General features: G+C 38.8%; 1 protein-coding gene across 1 annotated transcript; it reads left to right on the top strand.

Moving 5' to 3' along the window:
* The first annotated feature begins 2,935 nt into the window (after positions 1–2,935).
* Positions 2,936–14,882, top strand: LOC144629951 (uncharacterized). The gene is made up of 15 exons (XM_078488210.1): positions 2,936–3,492; positions 4,513–4,616; positions 5,543–6,655; positions 7,319–7,851; positions 8,383–8,604; positions 9,140–9,326; positions 10,048–10,341; positions 10,493–10,537; positions 11,008–11,040; positions 11,641–11,730; positions 12,301–12,405; positions 12,792–12,842; positions 13,051–13,080; positions 13,420–13,710; positions 14,227–14,882. Exons 2-15 carry the CDS (start codon positions 4,556–4,558, stop codon positions 14,298–14,300), a joined length of 3,129 nt encoding a protein of 1,042 aa, XP_078344336.1. The 5' UTR covers positions 2,936–3,492; positions 4,513–4,555; the 3' UTR covers positions 14,301–14,882.
* The last annotated feature ends 1,708 nt before the right edge of the window (positions 14,883–16,590 follow it).

Below are 16,590 nucleotides of genomic sequence, written 5' to 3'. Positions count from 1 at the left end.
GAACTAGCACAACGCAAACAGAAATAGAAGCGCAAGTTTTCTTGCACCTGGCTTGCGCTTGTATTTGCACTTCCTTTGCTAACACAAATGCAAGCGCAAACGCAAGCAAGCGAAGCGTGACTTGTCCGCCATCTTCAACTGCGTCTGCGTATTATACGTTCCTTGCGTTTGCGTTCTACGTGTGAGCGTCGCTTGCATTTGCGTCGCATGTATGAACCAGGCTTAGAATCTTATATTTTTTTTGTTCATTTCTATGTTTTTTATTAATATTGAGTATATACTATGGGAAAATGTGATCAATGCTTTAACTGGTTAACTGAGCCGTTATCAACACATCCACCAACGGTATGAAAATGAGGCATGATTTCACAGCGTAGCATATCACTTGTATGTGTTACCAAGGGCGCTTTCCATCAGAACTGGCTGGCCAGACCGGTATATTCAAGAACAAAATTCCGTTGTTTGTCAGATTTGTCCTGTCAAAATCAGTCAATGCATAAATATTATACACCGTTGTGGTGGATTTGTGGGAACATCGCGTGGAAAAGGCCCATTTCACTTTCAATACAACCAAGGCCACTTTGGACCACCTCATTTAAAGGTGGCGGGCCCCTTTGTAGAACGAGACATAACACAATAGAGGCGTTTCGTATTTAATGACATGCAAAATAGGTCGCCCTGTATTCTGTAATTTAGCCCAAATGAAAAAAATATTTGTGTCGTATGCCTTTCAAGAATCTACAATTGCTCGAGAAAATCGATCTTGTGTAAGTACCGTTTATTTACATGCCGTATGACTCGTTTTGAAGTGGTGGGAAGCTTGTTTGCCACCGAATTCAAATTGCCCGGTCAAATAAGTAAACAAATTACAAACAACTTGTTTACAGCGATGCCGTCAACGGTGAAACGTTTCACCAAAAATGCTCGTGTGTTCAAAAACTCTACTACTATACAAAGCCTACCACAGTGCAAAGACTTAAATGTCTCAACGATGTAGTTTATGCACTTACGTATTTGCGAATTTCTTCCGCAAGCATTGCTGTTGATTGCCAAAATAATATTCTTTCAAAGTAAGGCGTCCTTTTATCCCGTAGGATTTATAACCACTACACCAAATGCTTTCAAATGATAGAAAGAGCTTCTTACCGGGACTTAACCTCAACCACTAGACCATCAGCGAATCGTTGTCGAAGAACAGAGTTAACATCAGCATTTGCACAATTGTTCGGCGCATGATATAATTCGTGACACTTCAAATGAATAAATTAAAATTATTTGCTGTTGATTGCTCATTGTCATGTTCAGAACAGCATTTGCAAATTTGATGGAAGCTCGCCTTGAGCTTTACAAGTAAATATTTGTAACAAATATTTTGAAGAAACAATCAAATGGAGACAGTAGTATTTATAAAATATTTCTATTTATTTAGGGACTGGTCAATAAGTACCAGGGGGGGGTGGGCCGGAGCAATTGGAATAGTGGTGGCTCGAAAATTTGTGACCCACCCCTTCCTTCTGGCTCAAAACCGACTGACCCACCCCTGATAGGAGGTTGAAAATTAAATGACCAACCCCTTTTGCTAAAAAAAAATCAAGGGACCAATAATTTCTTTATCATCTATTAGGAGTTGGAGGTTTTTGATTTGATGCAAGCTTTTAAAGTGAAATTCCCTACATAGACCACCCTGATGGATATTACTGTTCCATGTACGTCTTTTCCCGTTTCTTAACACACCAAAGAAGGATAAATTTATCACTTCTTATACTAGCCTTTTGTATGTTTTTCACATATTTGTGTGTAAAGTCCATGGGAAAATTTGGACACAAACATATGCGAAAACTAAAACAGTATGTAATATTAATTTATAAACACTTATTGAAGAGTTCATATTTTTATACAGAAATTGATAACAAACTACAACTACTGTCCATCATTCATATTTGCAAAGTGTTTGAGAAAAGAGTTTACTGGTATTAAAAGGCCTAAAGCCCAGCCTGAATCTATGCAGGTTGAAGAGAGACAGGAAAAACTGATGTTATGATCACAAGCCATTTAGGGGGGGTCAGGGGGCATGCTCCCCAGGGAAATTTTATATTTGGGCCTTCTGAAACCACTAGAAATTCGTTTAAAACTGCTCAGATGGAGAAATTTATCAATTTTATATACTGGTGAATGCAACTTTTCTTGGAACTATAACAGTTAGAAGTAAGTGAATAAATAAGCTGACCCACCCCTACGTGTAGTTTAAAATTACATAACCCACCCCTTTTCGAGGGCTCAAAAACTGATGACCCACCCCCTTTCTGCTCCGGCCCACCCCCCCTCTACTTATTGACCAGTCCCTTACTAAGATGGCTTATTTGTCGTCCCTAGGGTCTCCCTGTTTCTCCTTTCTCAAATTTTGAAAAAAAAATCCTACTCAAACATATCATTCATAACGTGATATTTTTTGTCAGAAAAGAAAAAAATGAACTTAGAAACTAATTTTAAATAAGCACTTCTGTTCCATCGAAAAATTGGAGAAGTACATTCGTGACGAAAATAGTAACCAATTCAATCACTTTCGGTCTGGATCAAGTTCCAGAGTAAGACACCCTAAAAATAGATTTTGAACGATTGGAATGACTGATAGATCGAATTGATTCTCTGGCTTTATCTTCCTCGCAGGCACGTAGCATAAAATAAAACTCAAGCATGGGTTTAGGAAGTAAGTCAAAGAAAATCAGAAGTTGTAGAATGCAATCAAGAATATAATAGCCCGTCCATAGCATAAGGCGAGTTTCCATGCAAAAATTATCCCCACAAGTCATCATAAGAAAGAAGTGTCTTAAACCCATAATAACGGACACCCATTATTCTGTTTACACTTAGATAACTTTCTTTCTTTTTATAAGTGCGTCCTACAAAAAGAGGTCAAAACCAACTAATATTGTTACGGGTGGCTGAATTCACGCTTCTGACCTGTTGAAAAACATCGCCCTGTTTTTACCTAACAATGTGTACAGCAAAGGACAAAAGATGCTTTCCAAACAAGGTGCAGAATAAAAAGACAGAACGCAATAGTCTCTAGCTCTCAAAGGACAATGATTTTCCTTATTCCTTTGCTGGTTAATGACTCGTTTTTCGTCAGTAGCAGCCATCATTGCTCTTATTCATGCGAGAAATGCCACCAGTAAAACTGGTACGAACTGGTGTCTTCAACTCAAAAGTTTTTTCACTTCTCGTATCTCATATGGGTGTGACCACGGGGATTCGTGTGCCAAAAATTTGTCATCTAACATTGTGATACAAAATTTCAGTGCCGCCCTACAGACTTAACGTCCATGCGTTACTGAGGTAATTCATGAAATCAAGTATCAGATAATTTTCCATGTCCAAACTTGGAAGTCATCGACAGGGCCCATAATTCGTGATATCGCATGCATCGCGGGTCTTGGGAAATAATGGCGGACCACCGAATGAAATGTTGTGTCTAGGAAGTTGTTATAAATGGTAAGTGATTAAAAAATATGTATAAAGAATACGGGGAAAATATTTACGATAATATATCTTGTTTTGTCGCACGACATCATTTAAAAGGTCTAGTCTGTGTTTATGAATTACGAAATTGGCGGTGCAAAGATAATGTCATAATTATCGGCCGATTATGACTTTTCATCACCTCTAAAGCTACCTTGTTCGGGTTTTCATGTTTTTAATTTATGCTTTAGAAAGTTAACCTGTATGGTTAGTAATCGATGGGTTAAAACGAAGTTAATTTAAAGTAAAGACAAAATTGACTTCTTATTCCGTTTAAATGACAAATCTTAAAATTTGTGTTCACGTTTTTGATTCGCTCATTAGAGCAAATCAGAGTCGTGAAGATTTTATAACAGAACATTTTATGTTTAAGATGTAACTCAAACAGGAGTTAGCAATTACAGTGCAGTGTGTTGAAAGATGCAAAAGAGAATCTATTTTGCAAGTTCACACAAATATATTAGTTTGCATGTTTGTTTTTATATCTTCCACTTAATTTAACAAAAATGCTATCAAGGGACTGTGATTTGGGGTGAAATAAATAAACAGAAACAAACAATTGCAAACAACATAAGATTTGGGTCCAATATCGATCGAAAAATACAGATAGTCAATTATGTTTATCCTCTGGCAATTAAGTTTCCTAGTGTTAATTGCTTTTTTAGCTGACAATTATGAATATCACTTGATATTCACTCAAACACCGTTCTTATATATTGACTCGGCAATGATAGTAAGATATATTTCTGACAATCCTGTTTGCCCTTTTCTTCATGGTTTGTTGCTCATTTTAGCTGGGGTTTTCAATCCGGTTGGGTCAGTTTCAAATCCTGAAAATGACCACCGGTTTTATTTGTACATGTTGACACGGCTTAGTACGAACCAGCCTTTGGGCTTACAAAATGGTTTAGTCTTTAATTTCAAGTTTGTAAGAACTAAAAATTGTTCAAGTCTTTTATAATTCTAACAGTTGGTTGTTGTTTCTTTTCTCAGGGCAAAAGCCATGTGAAGGAACTGCAAGAAATCATTGCTTGTAATGAATAATTTACTGGCCTTATTGTCCATTTTACTGGTGGAATGGCCTCTGACAAGATCAGGTAAACTAAATTCAATTTCTTTGAAAATAGTCGGGGGTGGTGGGGGAAAATACCTTTTTTAAAAGTTTTTCGTACTTTTTGTGACTGGTTAAAGCACCCTACGAGTCTCCATTCTTGATATTCTATTCAAAACGGCACACGTACTGCAAAACCGTAACGCAAATAGGAAACGTTGGGATATAACACAACCCAACGTTGCTTAGTAACGTATGGTTGCTAAGGAACTTCAACAACTAAAGAAAACGGCAGTTTGGGTCAACTAGCTCGTGTCACTTACTCACTATGGAGACAATAAAACCAATCAGTTAAGTGTTTTGATAATCTGTAAAATGGCGCCGGTTAAATTACGAAGCCGTGTCATGTCTTGTTATGGCTGCGTGTTATGCAGACAGATTTTGATTTGGAACAAATATTTAAACCTATGAAATTCCGTACCTTATCATGCTTTTTGAGAATTTTCCTACTATACAGCTATTTCAATTTACGTTTTCAGATCAAAGGTTAAAGCTTAAAGAATGGACCGATTGGCGGTCTGGTTATTCACTGGAATTTGCATATTGATCTATAAGAAATGTGCAATTTTGTATTTTTGCTCGTGAAGAATTCTTAAATTTGTTTTCCTCCCAGGAGGCCTTTTTCTGTAGCTTTCCGTTCACTGTCGCGTGGCTTTGAGTTTTGAAAAGTCTTCTAAAATTCAGTGAGACTTAAAGTACCTTGTTTCCACGTGTCTGCAAAGAAAGAATAGAATTAGTGCAAATTTGCTTTTGTATTAGTATTCAACACGTGCAGGTGCTCTCTTCTTCTACCCATACTACCTTTCGGTTTTGTCTTTAAGCTTTGGTCGGGCGACGTTAATTGAAATGGCTGTTTACTAGATTCAGAAATCCAGTGCAGTAAACCGCAAAAATATAATTCACTTTTTACAGCTTCACCGCCTCTTCAAGAATCATACACAAGTCGAACCTACCAGCTGTCCCCAAGAGCCAGAAATCAGGTTGCACAAAACTCGTATAGCTCATTCAGGCCCAGAACTACAAGGAACGATTACTGGAGTCGTCATTATGTTCCTACAAAGATTCGATATGATGCCTATCGAAATAGATACAATACTAAAAGCATTCCAAGGAAGGTTGATCCCCGTACAGAGAAAACAATATTTAATGCCAAAAACTTTGCTTCCAAATCATATTGGACGCCACAACCTAGTGCGAAGACTGCAGCGACGTTTCCATTGGCCAGGAAACGCTTAATCAGCAATAAATTCTCTTCAGTGAACAAAGACGCGCCGTTATCGCTGCGACACAGAACAAAAGTTAAAAAGGCGACTCTTTCGTCTAACCCACGATGGACGAGAAGTAGGGGAGAACATAAGAAGAAAAAGCAATTCATAGTTGCAAATTGGGGAGGTTTAGGTCTAGGAAATGGACTAGGGTTAGGTCTAACAGGCGTAGCAGCGGACGGTTATGGCGCGGGTCTTGCAGCGGGATTAGGGACGGGTTACGGCGCAGGTGCTTACGGGACGGGTCTTAGTACGGGTCTCTCCACCGACTATGGAGCTGGCGTCGGGACAATGCTTGCTACTGGTTACGGAACGGCCGGTGCGAATGCGTTGGGTTCTAATGCGGTATTAGACGCCAGACACAACTTTGGCACAAACTATGGAGGTACTACCAGCAACAGTCAAAGTCAGACGACATTGAGCGACCTTTCCGCTGCGGGTCTGAGCTCTTTAAGTCCAGGGCAAACAGGCGGTAATTCTTACGCTGGTTTAAACTCTTATGTATCAAACTTAGCTGGAGGAGGGACATCTAACTTAAATTCGTTGAACCCTATAAGCTCATATCAGAACAACGGCTTGGATGTGTTGGGAGGAAATACGGCAAATACTGCCTCAACAGGTTTGACCGGGCTGGAGTCACTCACAGGGGGAATGTCACAAAGTCAGCAGTATGGAGATGGAAATGATAATTTGGTGAACTCCTTGGAAGAGAAACTAAATATGGGAGGCGGAGGAGGCAGACAAGGAATCGGCGGTGGATGTAGGTTGAAATTTAAACCTGTGTTTTTCTGAATTTTCTAAAAGATCTCAAAGTTCTACCTTTCCTTTTCGAACTTCTTTATTTAAAATATTTTTTCCCTTTAGTACATAGTAAGAAAATCGCGTGTCATGTCTAACTGCAATTCAGTTAGATTGGTACTTGTTCCTGGAACAAAATATTGCTTATCCCGAAGTGCTAAGGTATGAAGGTTTATGACAACAAAATTTTGAAATATGTTGTCAGGTGATGACACGTGCAAGGAAAAAAGGCTTCAAAGAAGCATGGGCCCAGTTGCCCAAAGGCTGGATAACGCTATTCATCTGATAAATCGGTAATAAGTCTATAAGAGTTAACAAATCGCTAACCAGTTGACAAGTGTTTTCATCGCTTACCAGTTGATACGTGCTGGCAAAACAAGCAAAGGTTTCCTGTTGGATAGTGATTTGTGGATAGCGTTTCCTATCTATTGAGCAAACGATGCCTGATAGAAAAGAAAAAAGGGTTATTCTTGCTATGTACGAGTGAATAAGGCTTTGGTAGCAGCCCATGCCTTTGCAGGCCAATGTATGCAGCAATGGAATTTTGGTTTAGTTCAGTTATGTTTTGGAAATGTGCTTTGTGGAAGTACAATGCAAAATACGTGTCTATGTCTCTTCTTTACAGCAATGGATCTTGGCATGGACGGCGAGCTTGGTGGCAATGGCATGTCCGATAATGCCCTGCAGCAGCTCCTGGGACAAATGATGACCGGAGGGGGAGGAGGAGGCGGAGGTGGAGGGGGCGGGGGAGGAAGAATGGGAGGTGGTGGTGGACGTATGAGCAGCAACAACGATAACATGGGAGGGGACCTAAACAATCTTGATCTTGGATCACTGGGGCTTAATCTTGAGATGGGAAATGGGGTGGGAAACGGGATGGGAAATGGAATGGGGAGTCGGGTAGGAAATGGGATGGGAAATGGAATGGACAGCGGGGTAGAAGGACTCGGGGGTATGGGAGGCATGGGGAATAGTATGGGAAATGGGATGAATGGTATGGGAAATGGAATGAATGGTATGGGAAATGGTATGAATGGTATGGGGATGGGGATGGGAATGGGGATGGGAGGAATGGGACATGGGATGAAAATTGGTGGAATGAACATCGGGGGCCATGCTGCAGGGTCGATGGGAAGCCAGGATGACACAAACCAAGAGGCAAGTGAGCATTTATAATGAATAATAAACGACAGTTACTACCATATGTAGTTAGAATGAATAATTATTGCATTAAATAGATTTAGCCCGCTGGGAGCTCCGCTACAAACTGTCAAGGTTGAAACAGTAGACAGTAAACCCTTTTAGTCAAAAGCTGAAGACGTTAGTTATTCCAGTTATGTATAAGTTTCTCATAATTTCTGGAAATTACTTATGTCGACTCGACTTTAAAGTTAAAGGGTTAAACAAATTTGTAAGTAAAATATGGATTTTAGTGGTATACAACTTTGAGCGAAAGAGCCGAGTCGTGAGCTTGCAGTGGGTACCATGTTCAAACTCTACGCTCAGACAACTAGCAGGGGGTCTAGCATTGTGGTCCCGAACTCATCATCTTGCAATGCTGACGTAAATTGCCAGCTAGCGACCTTCTACCAGGTCGGCACTTTCGCTTTCGATAGGTCAAAGTATTGCAAACAAAGGACTAAGAAAGTGACGTCCACACTTGAATTTAATGGTTTGTTTTTGTTTCAGATGGAAGATTCCCAGCCTTCTAACGCTCCCGACGAGCAAAGTTTGCCAAATTATATGCAGCGTCCGCTGGCCATTGCACCCATCGTGCCAGGTCAAACTGTGCATGCGCATGCCAGTGACAAGCCTAAGCGTCCAAGCTATTCCACAGCTCTATTCTCACCAGCAGAAATGGCGCTGAAGGTTCAAATAAAGGCTAATAGAGAACATCAAAAGAAACTGAAGGTGACAAAAATATGTAGTCTCTTGAAAGCGAAATGAAAAACAACTTCAACTCTCGATTTATTTAGTACATCTTTGTGTAACTTTAAAGGAGAATAATATGTTCTGCAAAAATTGCATTAAGAATAAAAATCAGCAATAATAATTTCGAATGACGTTTCGATGAAATAGTTTTTGAAAATGATGAACGATTTGAACGATTTGATGACTTTTGAAAATGATGAACGATTCATTTACTTTGTTAGAAACTTAGTATTGCTTGGTTTACACATGTCCAGTTTACTGACACATGATTACACAAAATCATCTGGAACGAATGCTGAACGTATTCCATAAAAAATCACTTTTGATGACCGGATTAAAATTTTCGACGTCAATTGTGCCTTTAGAATATAAGTTTTTCAAGCAGAAATGTTATTTTACAGAGGCCGACATTTATCATTCAGAAAAACTCTAAATATTTAACAATAACAATCAAGTCTCGCCACTGATCGCACATAATGATTCATGAACAGACTCCTAATATTGTTTTTACCAGGATTTAAAAATGAAGCTAAGAAGACTTCGAGCGAAGCTGCGTAAACTGAAATCCGAATACAAATATTCCGAGGACGAGGAGCAATCGGAAAAATCAGAGATGGACACACTGCAAGATTTGAAAAGGGCGACTGAACAAGCGATTAGGGAACTGCAAACTGAAGCTGCTAAGGCTAATAAAAGAAAAGGTCAGGTGTCTAGAAGTACGAAAAAAACCCAACTACAGTCAACTTTCTCTAAAACGGACACATTCGGGACTGGCACCAACTGCCCGTCTTACCGGAGAGTTGTCCGTCTTATAGGGAGTTTAGTTACAGTAAAATAAATGACTGAAAAACGGCAGGGACGGGAAAAACATCAGTTTCCCGTCTTATAGAGGTACCCGACTTATGGAGGTGTCCGTTAAGAGAGAGTTGATTGTACCTTATTTTTACAATCGGCCACATTTCGTCATGGAATTAATTGTTGACATTATCTCGAAGAGCTCAAAAGCATTGCTGGAGAATGAAACCCCTAAAAAATGGTTGGATTTTGCAGAATGCCACTTGATATTGTCAGGGGCTAGCTAGGAAATTAGGATGGCAAAAACATGGATGTACCCTGACTAAACAATCGTCCCCAGTCTCTTTGCACCCAATTCGTCCCTCAAGAGAAACGTTCGAGTTCAAAGTTCATATTGATGACGTAGCTCTTCATCGTGTAGTGTCTGTAGTGTCATTTTGGGTTTAATCGCAGGGTAATCCCAAGCGGGAAAGGCATTTAGCATGTGTTTTCCCCAGACTAACGATGGAGAGAATAAAAATGGACTATAATAAATGCGAGGCTCATGCTTTCACGTTTTAAAATAAGATACTCTAGATGTCACATCAGAACGCTAAATGATTATGCACTTGTTTTTGTTTACTACAGGTGTCAAGAAACTAATTTATATTCACAAATTTCCTGATGCCGACGGGAACAAACCGTCCGGCAAGTCAAATACTCTAGCAGACCTGGGTACAGACTTGCTAGCCCTTGTCGAGTCAGACAAACCATCTCCTACCTCGGCGAGTCCCAAGCCCCCGTTGCCAAAACCGGCTACTCCGTCAACCCAGGCCGCGCAAAAGAAAACTCCCGTGGAAGACGATACACCTTCTTTGACAGAACTTGAAAAACAGGCCGAAATGGAAGTTAACTCTCTAACCAAGAAAAAGAAGGACAAAGGTAGAGTTAAGTCTTAAAATTTTCTGATTAGTATCACAATTGTTGTTGCTGTTTTATAACACGTTTTCTAGACCAAAAACACTTGAAGAAAGTAACCCATTCTCGAGTTTCCTTTGCCTCTGTTACCAAAATTTTTTGATATATTTCACAGGTAAACAGAATTTACTAAATCCAGGATTAAAAATAAAAATTCCAGGTATGTACAAGTGTTCTTATATTTTGTCGCCATATCAACTAACATCATCCTCTTATTAAAAATCATTTGTAGCGAATTGGAGAAAAATTAAGATACCTAACAACTCAATGTCCCCTCAACTTCTTTAAGATTTAGGAATATCAATTTTAGCACTTTTGAAATAGACAAAAGAAAAGGAAGTATCTTTGATTGGTTGCACTGGAGTAACAACTGACCAATGAGAGACACTATCCTAGCCTGGCAAAAACTGCGTCATCAGTTTGAAATTTGTTGGCTTAAATCTCAGAACTATTTTTGTAGGGGATAAAAAAAAGAGATCGCGACGGCATGCAATGACCATTAGTTTCTTTTTTCTATTTCGCAAAAATGTTCATTTATTTGGGCCTCTTTAACAGTAGTTTGGTTTAAATCGACTTTAATCATTTTAGAACTTTGGTAACAGTATTAAACTACATATGTTAAAATTGCAGAAGCAGCCGTTATCACACCAAACCAAACTTCAGGTGAGAAGAGCGTAATCAAGCTTATAAAATAGCCTTGTGTGCGCCTTCAGAGCAGTTTGTTCAGAATACAGCATACTTTGTACAGATCAGTAGTGAATAAATAGTTAAGGTCGAGAGTAAACAATTTTGGAGGATCGATACAGACAAAAAATTAGTCGTTTCAACGGGGCTTAATTGCTTGTATTGATTTCTATTTGTCTACTTATCCACTATAAGTATGCATACACATTTTGACGTTTGATGAGCTCAATAACTGGTTTATAACACCCCGTGCCACTAGCTTAAACTCAGCCCCCACCCAAAATTTTCCGCCTTCAAAAAAAAAAAAATTTAAATACCCGGGTAAGGACGGAAAAAATTTTACCCGGCTTTTCAAATTTCTCCGTTTTCAAATTTACCCGGGTCAGAGTGGACGGGGCCTCATGTTATAAGATGCCGATCCGGTTACCAACTGAACGTAAACAACGGAGGAATGCTAATGACAATAACAATTTTTTAACGGCCTAGAGAAAGTGCGCTGTGTTAGTCTTAACCTATCTAAGCTATGATGTACATTGGTTCATCTAAGCAGCTGAAATGTTCCTCATCTTGTCACCCAAGGTTCCAAGGGAGAGACACGCATGCACGTATTAGGGGCCAATGATATCCCGGTCCCTGCCATAAAACAGCATGAAACATCATCAAGTCCAAGTAGGGAAAAAGACAAATAGTTAAATAAAGTGTTGTCACGTGAGAAGAAGAATAAAAAGACTTACTTAGAAATTTTCCGTTAATTTCAGCTTTTTACTAGAACGAAAACATTGATTTTCAGCCATGAACACGCCGAGTGCTTTAAAAAATATGTGCAATATGCTAAAAGTGACAGTACATAACTTACAGAAGATGTAATGTCATCATTTCACGAGCATGAAACACAGAAAAAACTGAGACCCCGACGGGATTCGAGCCCATGACCTCCCAAACATCGGGCGGGCGCCCTATTCACTGAGCTACCGAGAGACCTATAGAGTAAATGTGCATAGAATTTCCTTAAAAGCGAATCGTAATAAATGATCAATGTTCCGAATTAGGAAAATGAACACTTACCAAGATTACCATGTTACAGAGACCGATTCTTCTCAACTAGGATTATTAGGTGTTATGAAGATAAGTAAGAAAAAAAAATGTCTACCCACGCTCACGTAAGAGATACATGTTAAATAACCTGCAGTTAAACAAATAAGCTTTTTATACCGATGATTGTTTGTTTTTTTGCTTTAGCACCACATTTCAACTTGCCTTTGAAGCCGCAAGTCATAAAAACAGCGGGAGGTCAGCGGTTGCTTAATCCACTTCAGCTGAACAACTTAGCACAAATACTCCCAGGTACTACCTTTTGCATTCTCTAATTACAAAAATTGCTACAATAGTGGTTCAACGGTGCATAGCTATTGACCAATCATAATGGGCGTAGCATCTTAAGTTACATTGTAAACTCAGTTACTGCATAGCAATGTTTGATTCTTCTTTGGAAAAAAATGCAGTCCAGGTTTAAAAAAGGACACGTAGAAGCCCTTGGCTTTAAATCTCAAAGCCTTGCAGTTGAGCTAATAAGATAATCACAATTACAAGAAAGTTTACGGTAAACCAAAGTTATACGTCTTAATTTGGCTTCACAGAACCGAAACTATAAAAGATCTATGTACACTGTAGACTTGAAGTGAATCAGTCATTGGGTAGATCTTGACTTTTACTATATTTGTATCTTATAGAACCTATTGATAATACAAGGGAAAGAAAGTTCCAGCCGTCTCGACCACGAGGTAGAGTGATGTGCCTTAACTTATAGATAATAGAAGTAATTCACCAATAATTTCTCCCTACAAAATCAATACAGTTGGTGGGAAAAAAAGACAATTATCAACCAGGGAATATTTTCTTGATGTACCACAAAATTTTCAGAACTAACATTAACAAATGTTTTCCAAAAAGTCGAAGAATATTAACGATGTATTTTCTGTTTTTCTCCAGGCGCCATGAACAAGAACACACATGCTCCAGGTAGGTAGCCCAGCATAGAATTGTACATAATTTTGATAGTTAGTTAAAACTAGAGGACATTTATCCCACAGTACAAAAAAAAATCTTTGTGTGTATAATGAAAACCTAATTGCTGATTCTTTACAGATTCTTTACACCACAATATTGCGTGACAGCTTTGTTAAGAAACTAAACATGTTCAATCTTGGTTTTGGACTTGCGTTCCTCCTGACCAGCGGTCGAAAAATACGTTTCTCGACCGCTGGTCAGGAGAAACGCAAGCTCTGGAAACGAAATTAAAGATATGAAGATTCGGCAAGTGACAGAAATTCACTGACTTTCCCTGTATTTCTTCCACAGATTATTTTAGCATCGGTTGCTGGCGAGATCAACCCGAGAGAGCGCTACCTAGTCTAGAAGGAATATTCCCAATGTTAGACGGAAACGACTATATGTTACGCAAATTTGCAATTAAAAAATGTTCAACCATAGCGAGAGTTCAAGGATTTCCTGCCTTTGCCCTGGAAAATGGCGGTCAGTGTTTAGGCGGGAAGGATATCCTACAAACATACAATATGTACGGAGCCTCAAGTGCGTGTAAGGCAGATGGAAGAGGGGGACCTTGGAGTATGGAAGTGTACAAGTTTACAAGTAAGTCGATAAATAACTGAACTAAGAATAGTTAAAAAAATGACAGCGGCTGAAGTGATTTAACATAAAAAACGGCCTGACTTTAAGCAAACTCTCAATTTTATCGTTTAGGTAAGTGCTATCTGTCGATCGATAAAAGACCCTTAGAGCGCGAGCGTGATTTCCATGTACAGTGCGTTGTTGCCGAAAAATACCAACCAAAATCGTCATTAAATCAGTTGTATCGACATCCTATTGTTCAATAGATCATCCAATGTCTTATGCTAAACAATACGACCTCTCGTTCACGGTTTCTGTCGACTTTGGTGGCTGACTCGGGACTTTTTCCCTTGCCTGTTAATTATCAGAATATAGAAACCTCGATCTTGCAGTCTAATTGCTAAATATTAGTGAACGTACACATAGAATAAATCCAACCCTTGAATGACGTAAGACTAACCTGAAAACGCATGCACTTCAGTCTTATGAAGTCTACAATAACCAAGTGTCTACATGACATTTTATTTTCCTTCATAGAACACCCACCAGCCCGAAGAGGAGGTATAGCTCGTCTTCAAAACATGAAGCGGTTCTTGGGGAGAAGACATTAAGACGTCGACACTCACTCATAATCAGCGGTTAACAGGCATGCGAGCATGTGGGGAAACGACATCCCTGCAAGATGGTGCTGAGTGGTATTATAGGTGAAATAAACAGTCGCAAACTTTCAATACGTGGCAAGTTTCATTTGTAAAACAAGTATAAAATTCGACCCAAACTGTAACTGCGTGTTGAAAAAGGTTTTCTGTCATATTGAGAAAATCAAGCGAAGAAGTACACTCGGTAAGGGTATGTGGACATTAACCTTAAAGGATTCGAATCTAACACACGTGGTGTTTACATTTGCAACAACGATAAGCAAAAAATAGGATTTCATTAATGTTGTGGTTTTTATCCAGAGACATTTCATATTTCTTTTTAATGATTCCAAAGGCGCCGAAAGCGAAGACCATGAGGTCAGCCCAGATTAGAATTAGATCAGAACTTGGCTTCCCAATTAAGCAAATACTGAGTATGTAATGAAAATAAACTCAAACATTCTATTTAAATGGATGAAACGATCTTTATATTTTTAAGAAACAATTATTTCTTTGTCATAAATCATGTAAATTAATAATAAATTGTAAAAAATGCCTTTGGTTATGTTTTTTATTTAACTAATGATGCAGAATAATCTAAAGGCGTCACTGCTTGGGGACTTAGGGGAGCGGGGGAGAGTTGAGCAGAGGTTAAGAATCTTTTTCCTGTTATTCTTAACCACACATCACTCTCCCCTTCTTATACATAGGGCATTATGCATGGACATCATTAATTATTAACAATCAGCGAAGCGGCAAATTTGAACGCGAGCGCGTCCACAATAAGAGAAGAAAGGGCATAAATCGGCCCAGTAGCGTTGATAAAACTCAATTATCTGATTTTAGGAAGTAAATATCTAACAATGCACGCACGAATTTTTGAAGATTAATGTTGGGATCTACATTTTAAGGCTAAAACGAAGAAGATTGAACAAGCATAAGGCATGTTCTTTTGCACTTGAAAATACAGTAAAATTGGCCTTTTATGTCTCCTTATACCAGATGCAATTTGAATACAAATTTATCAATAAGATATACTCAATTATTTGGTCAACAGCCGAGCTTTGTTTGCAAAGAGCGGTGAAAGGAATGTAGACCAGTCAAGTGTTGGGATTAATTTTGGCCACGCGAGGTGGCCGATTTATTGATTAGATCCTACAAAGTCAAATTAACTTAATTACTTACGATTCTTTTGTTCGTAAAGCTCTAGCAAAGGTGAGGGCACTAGAAAAAAGGCCCAGAATAAAATTACCCAATACATCTAAATAAAAGTATACGAGGTGGAGGAAGGGTGGAGGAGGGTTGAACTCGCAGAGTGTAAGGTCTGGAGACAAAGAGGACGAACTCAAGTAACACGCCACGTCTTATAGCTCTTAATGGAAACGAGGCTATGTACTTTTCCGAGTCACCTCGTGACTATTGCTCAATGAATCTTTATTGTTAGTTAAGTCACAAGATAGTCTTGTGACTATTGCTCAATCCGTTGTTTCACTGGACACAAAATACACTCTATCCCCCTCTGGTTGAACCCTGCACTGCCATTCCTCCCTAGCTTATCATTTTTGTTAAACTTTGATAGTTACATGTAATCATTAACAAAAGAAGTGGATAGGAGTCATAAACATTTTTATTTGGCGGCAAATAAATTCATTTTTGTATGGAAGCCGTTTTTGAAAGCGAATTTCTGAAAATCTTTACTGAATTTTTAAAATGCACGCGTGGAAAATGAAACTTTGATCTTTTCTTTACAAGAATCCGTTTAAAGTTTTAAAATTGGTGAACAGGAACCACCTTTTTTTTGGTTTGAAAACTGCTAGTTGTATTTTCGTTTGAAAATGGCGCGCTTCGAGCAAGTGAGCTATTGTTTTAAGCTTTTGACTGAACAACAATGGCCACCAAGACTAAAACAATACCCGTTTAAAAAAGCCAATCAAGTGGAAAATGGTTTACAATTGCCGCGAATCTTAAACAAACCTTCCAGTTAAGTCGAGTTGGAAGATGGGGTTTCCATGCAACCACATAACATATTTTTCTAACTTACATTTTGTTATTCTCAAGACGTCTAGTAAACGAATTTTATGTTCCCATCTCCAAATATTGTCCCAAGGGGCAGGCGCGTACCTGCCTTTAAGCAAATAAGCACGGGCTTACAAGTCGTTCGGACGGTATAATAATTTTTTAAGTTGTATTAGAACGATTCACGACTTAGTGTAAACTTGTTGAAAGGCGTATTTACAAGAGCATTACTGGATCACTAGTCAGG

The sequence above is a fragment of the Oculina patagonica genome, chromosome 11 (assembly GCF_052425735.1).
Source record: "Oculina patagonica isolate OP01 chromosome 11, crgOcupat, whole genome shotgun sequence".
NCBI classification, from domain to species: domain Eukaryota; kingdom Metazoa; phylum Cnidaria; class Anthozoa; order Scleractinia; family Oculinidae; genus Oculina; species Oculina patagonica.
The sequence above is the reverse complement of the archived record's forward strand: the minus strand, read 5'-3'. Positions and strand labels throughout refer to the sequence as shown.

Coding starts and splice junctions, on each gene's coding strand:
- LOC144629951 (XM_078488210.1), top strand. CDS start 4,556: ATGAATAATTTACTGGCCTTATTGTCCATTTTACTGGTGGAATGGCCT. Junction 8,605..9,139: donor AACATCAAAAGAAACTGAAG/GTGACAAAAATA, acceptor TGTTTTTACCAG/GATTTAAAAATGAAGCTAAG. Junction 11,731..12,300: donor TGAAACATCATCAAGTCCAA/GTAGGGAAAAAG, acceptor TTTTTGCTTTAG/CACCACATTTCAACTTGCCT.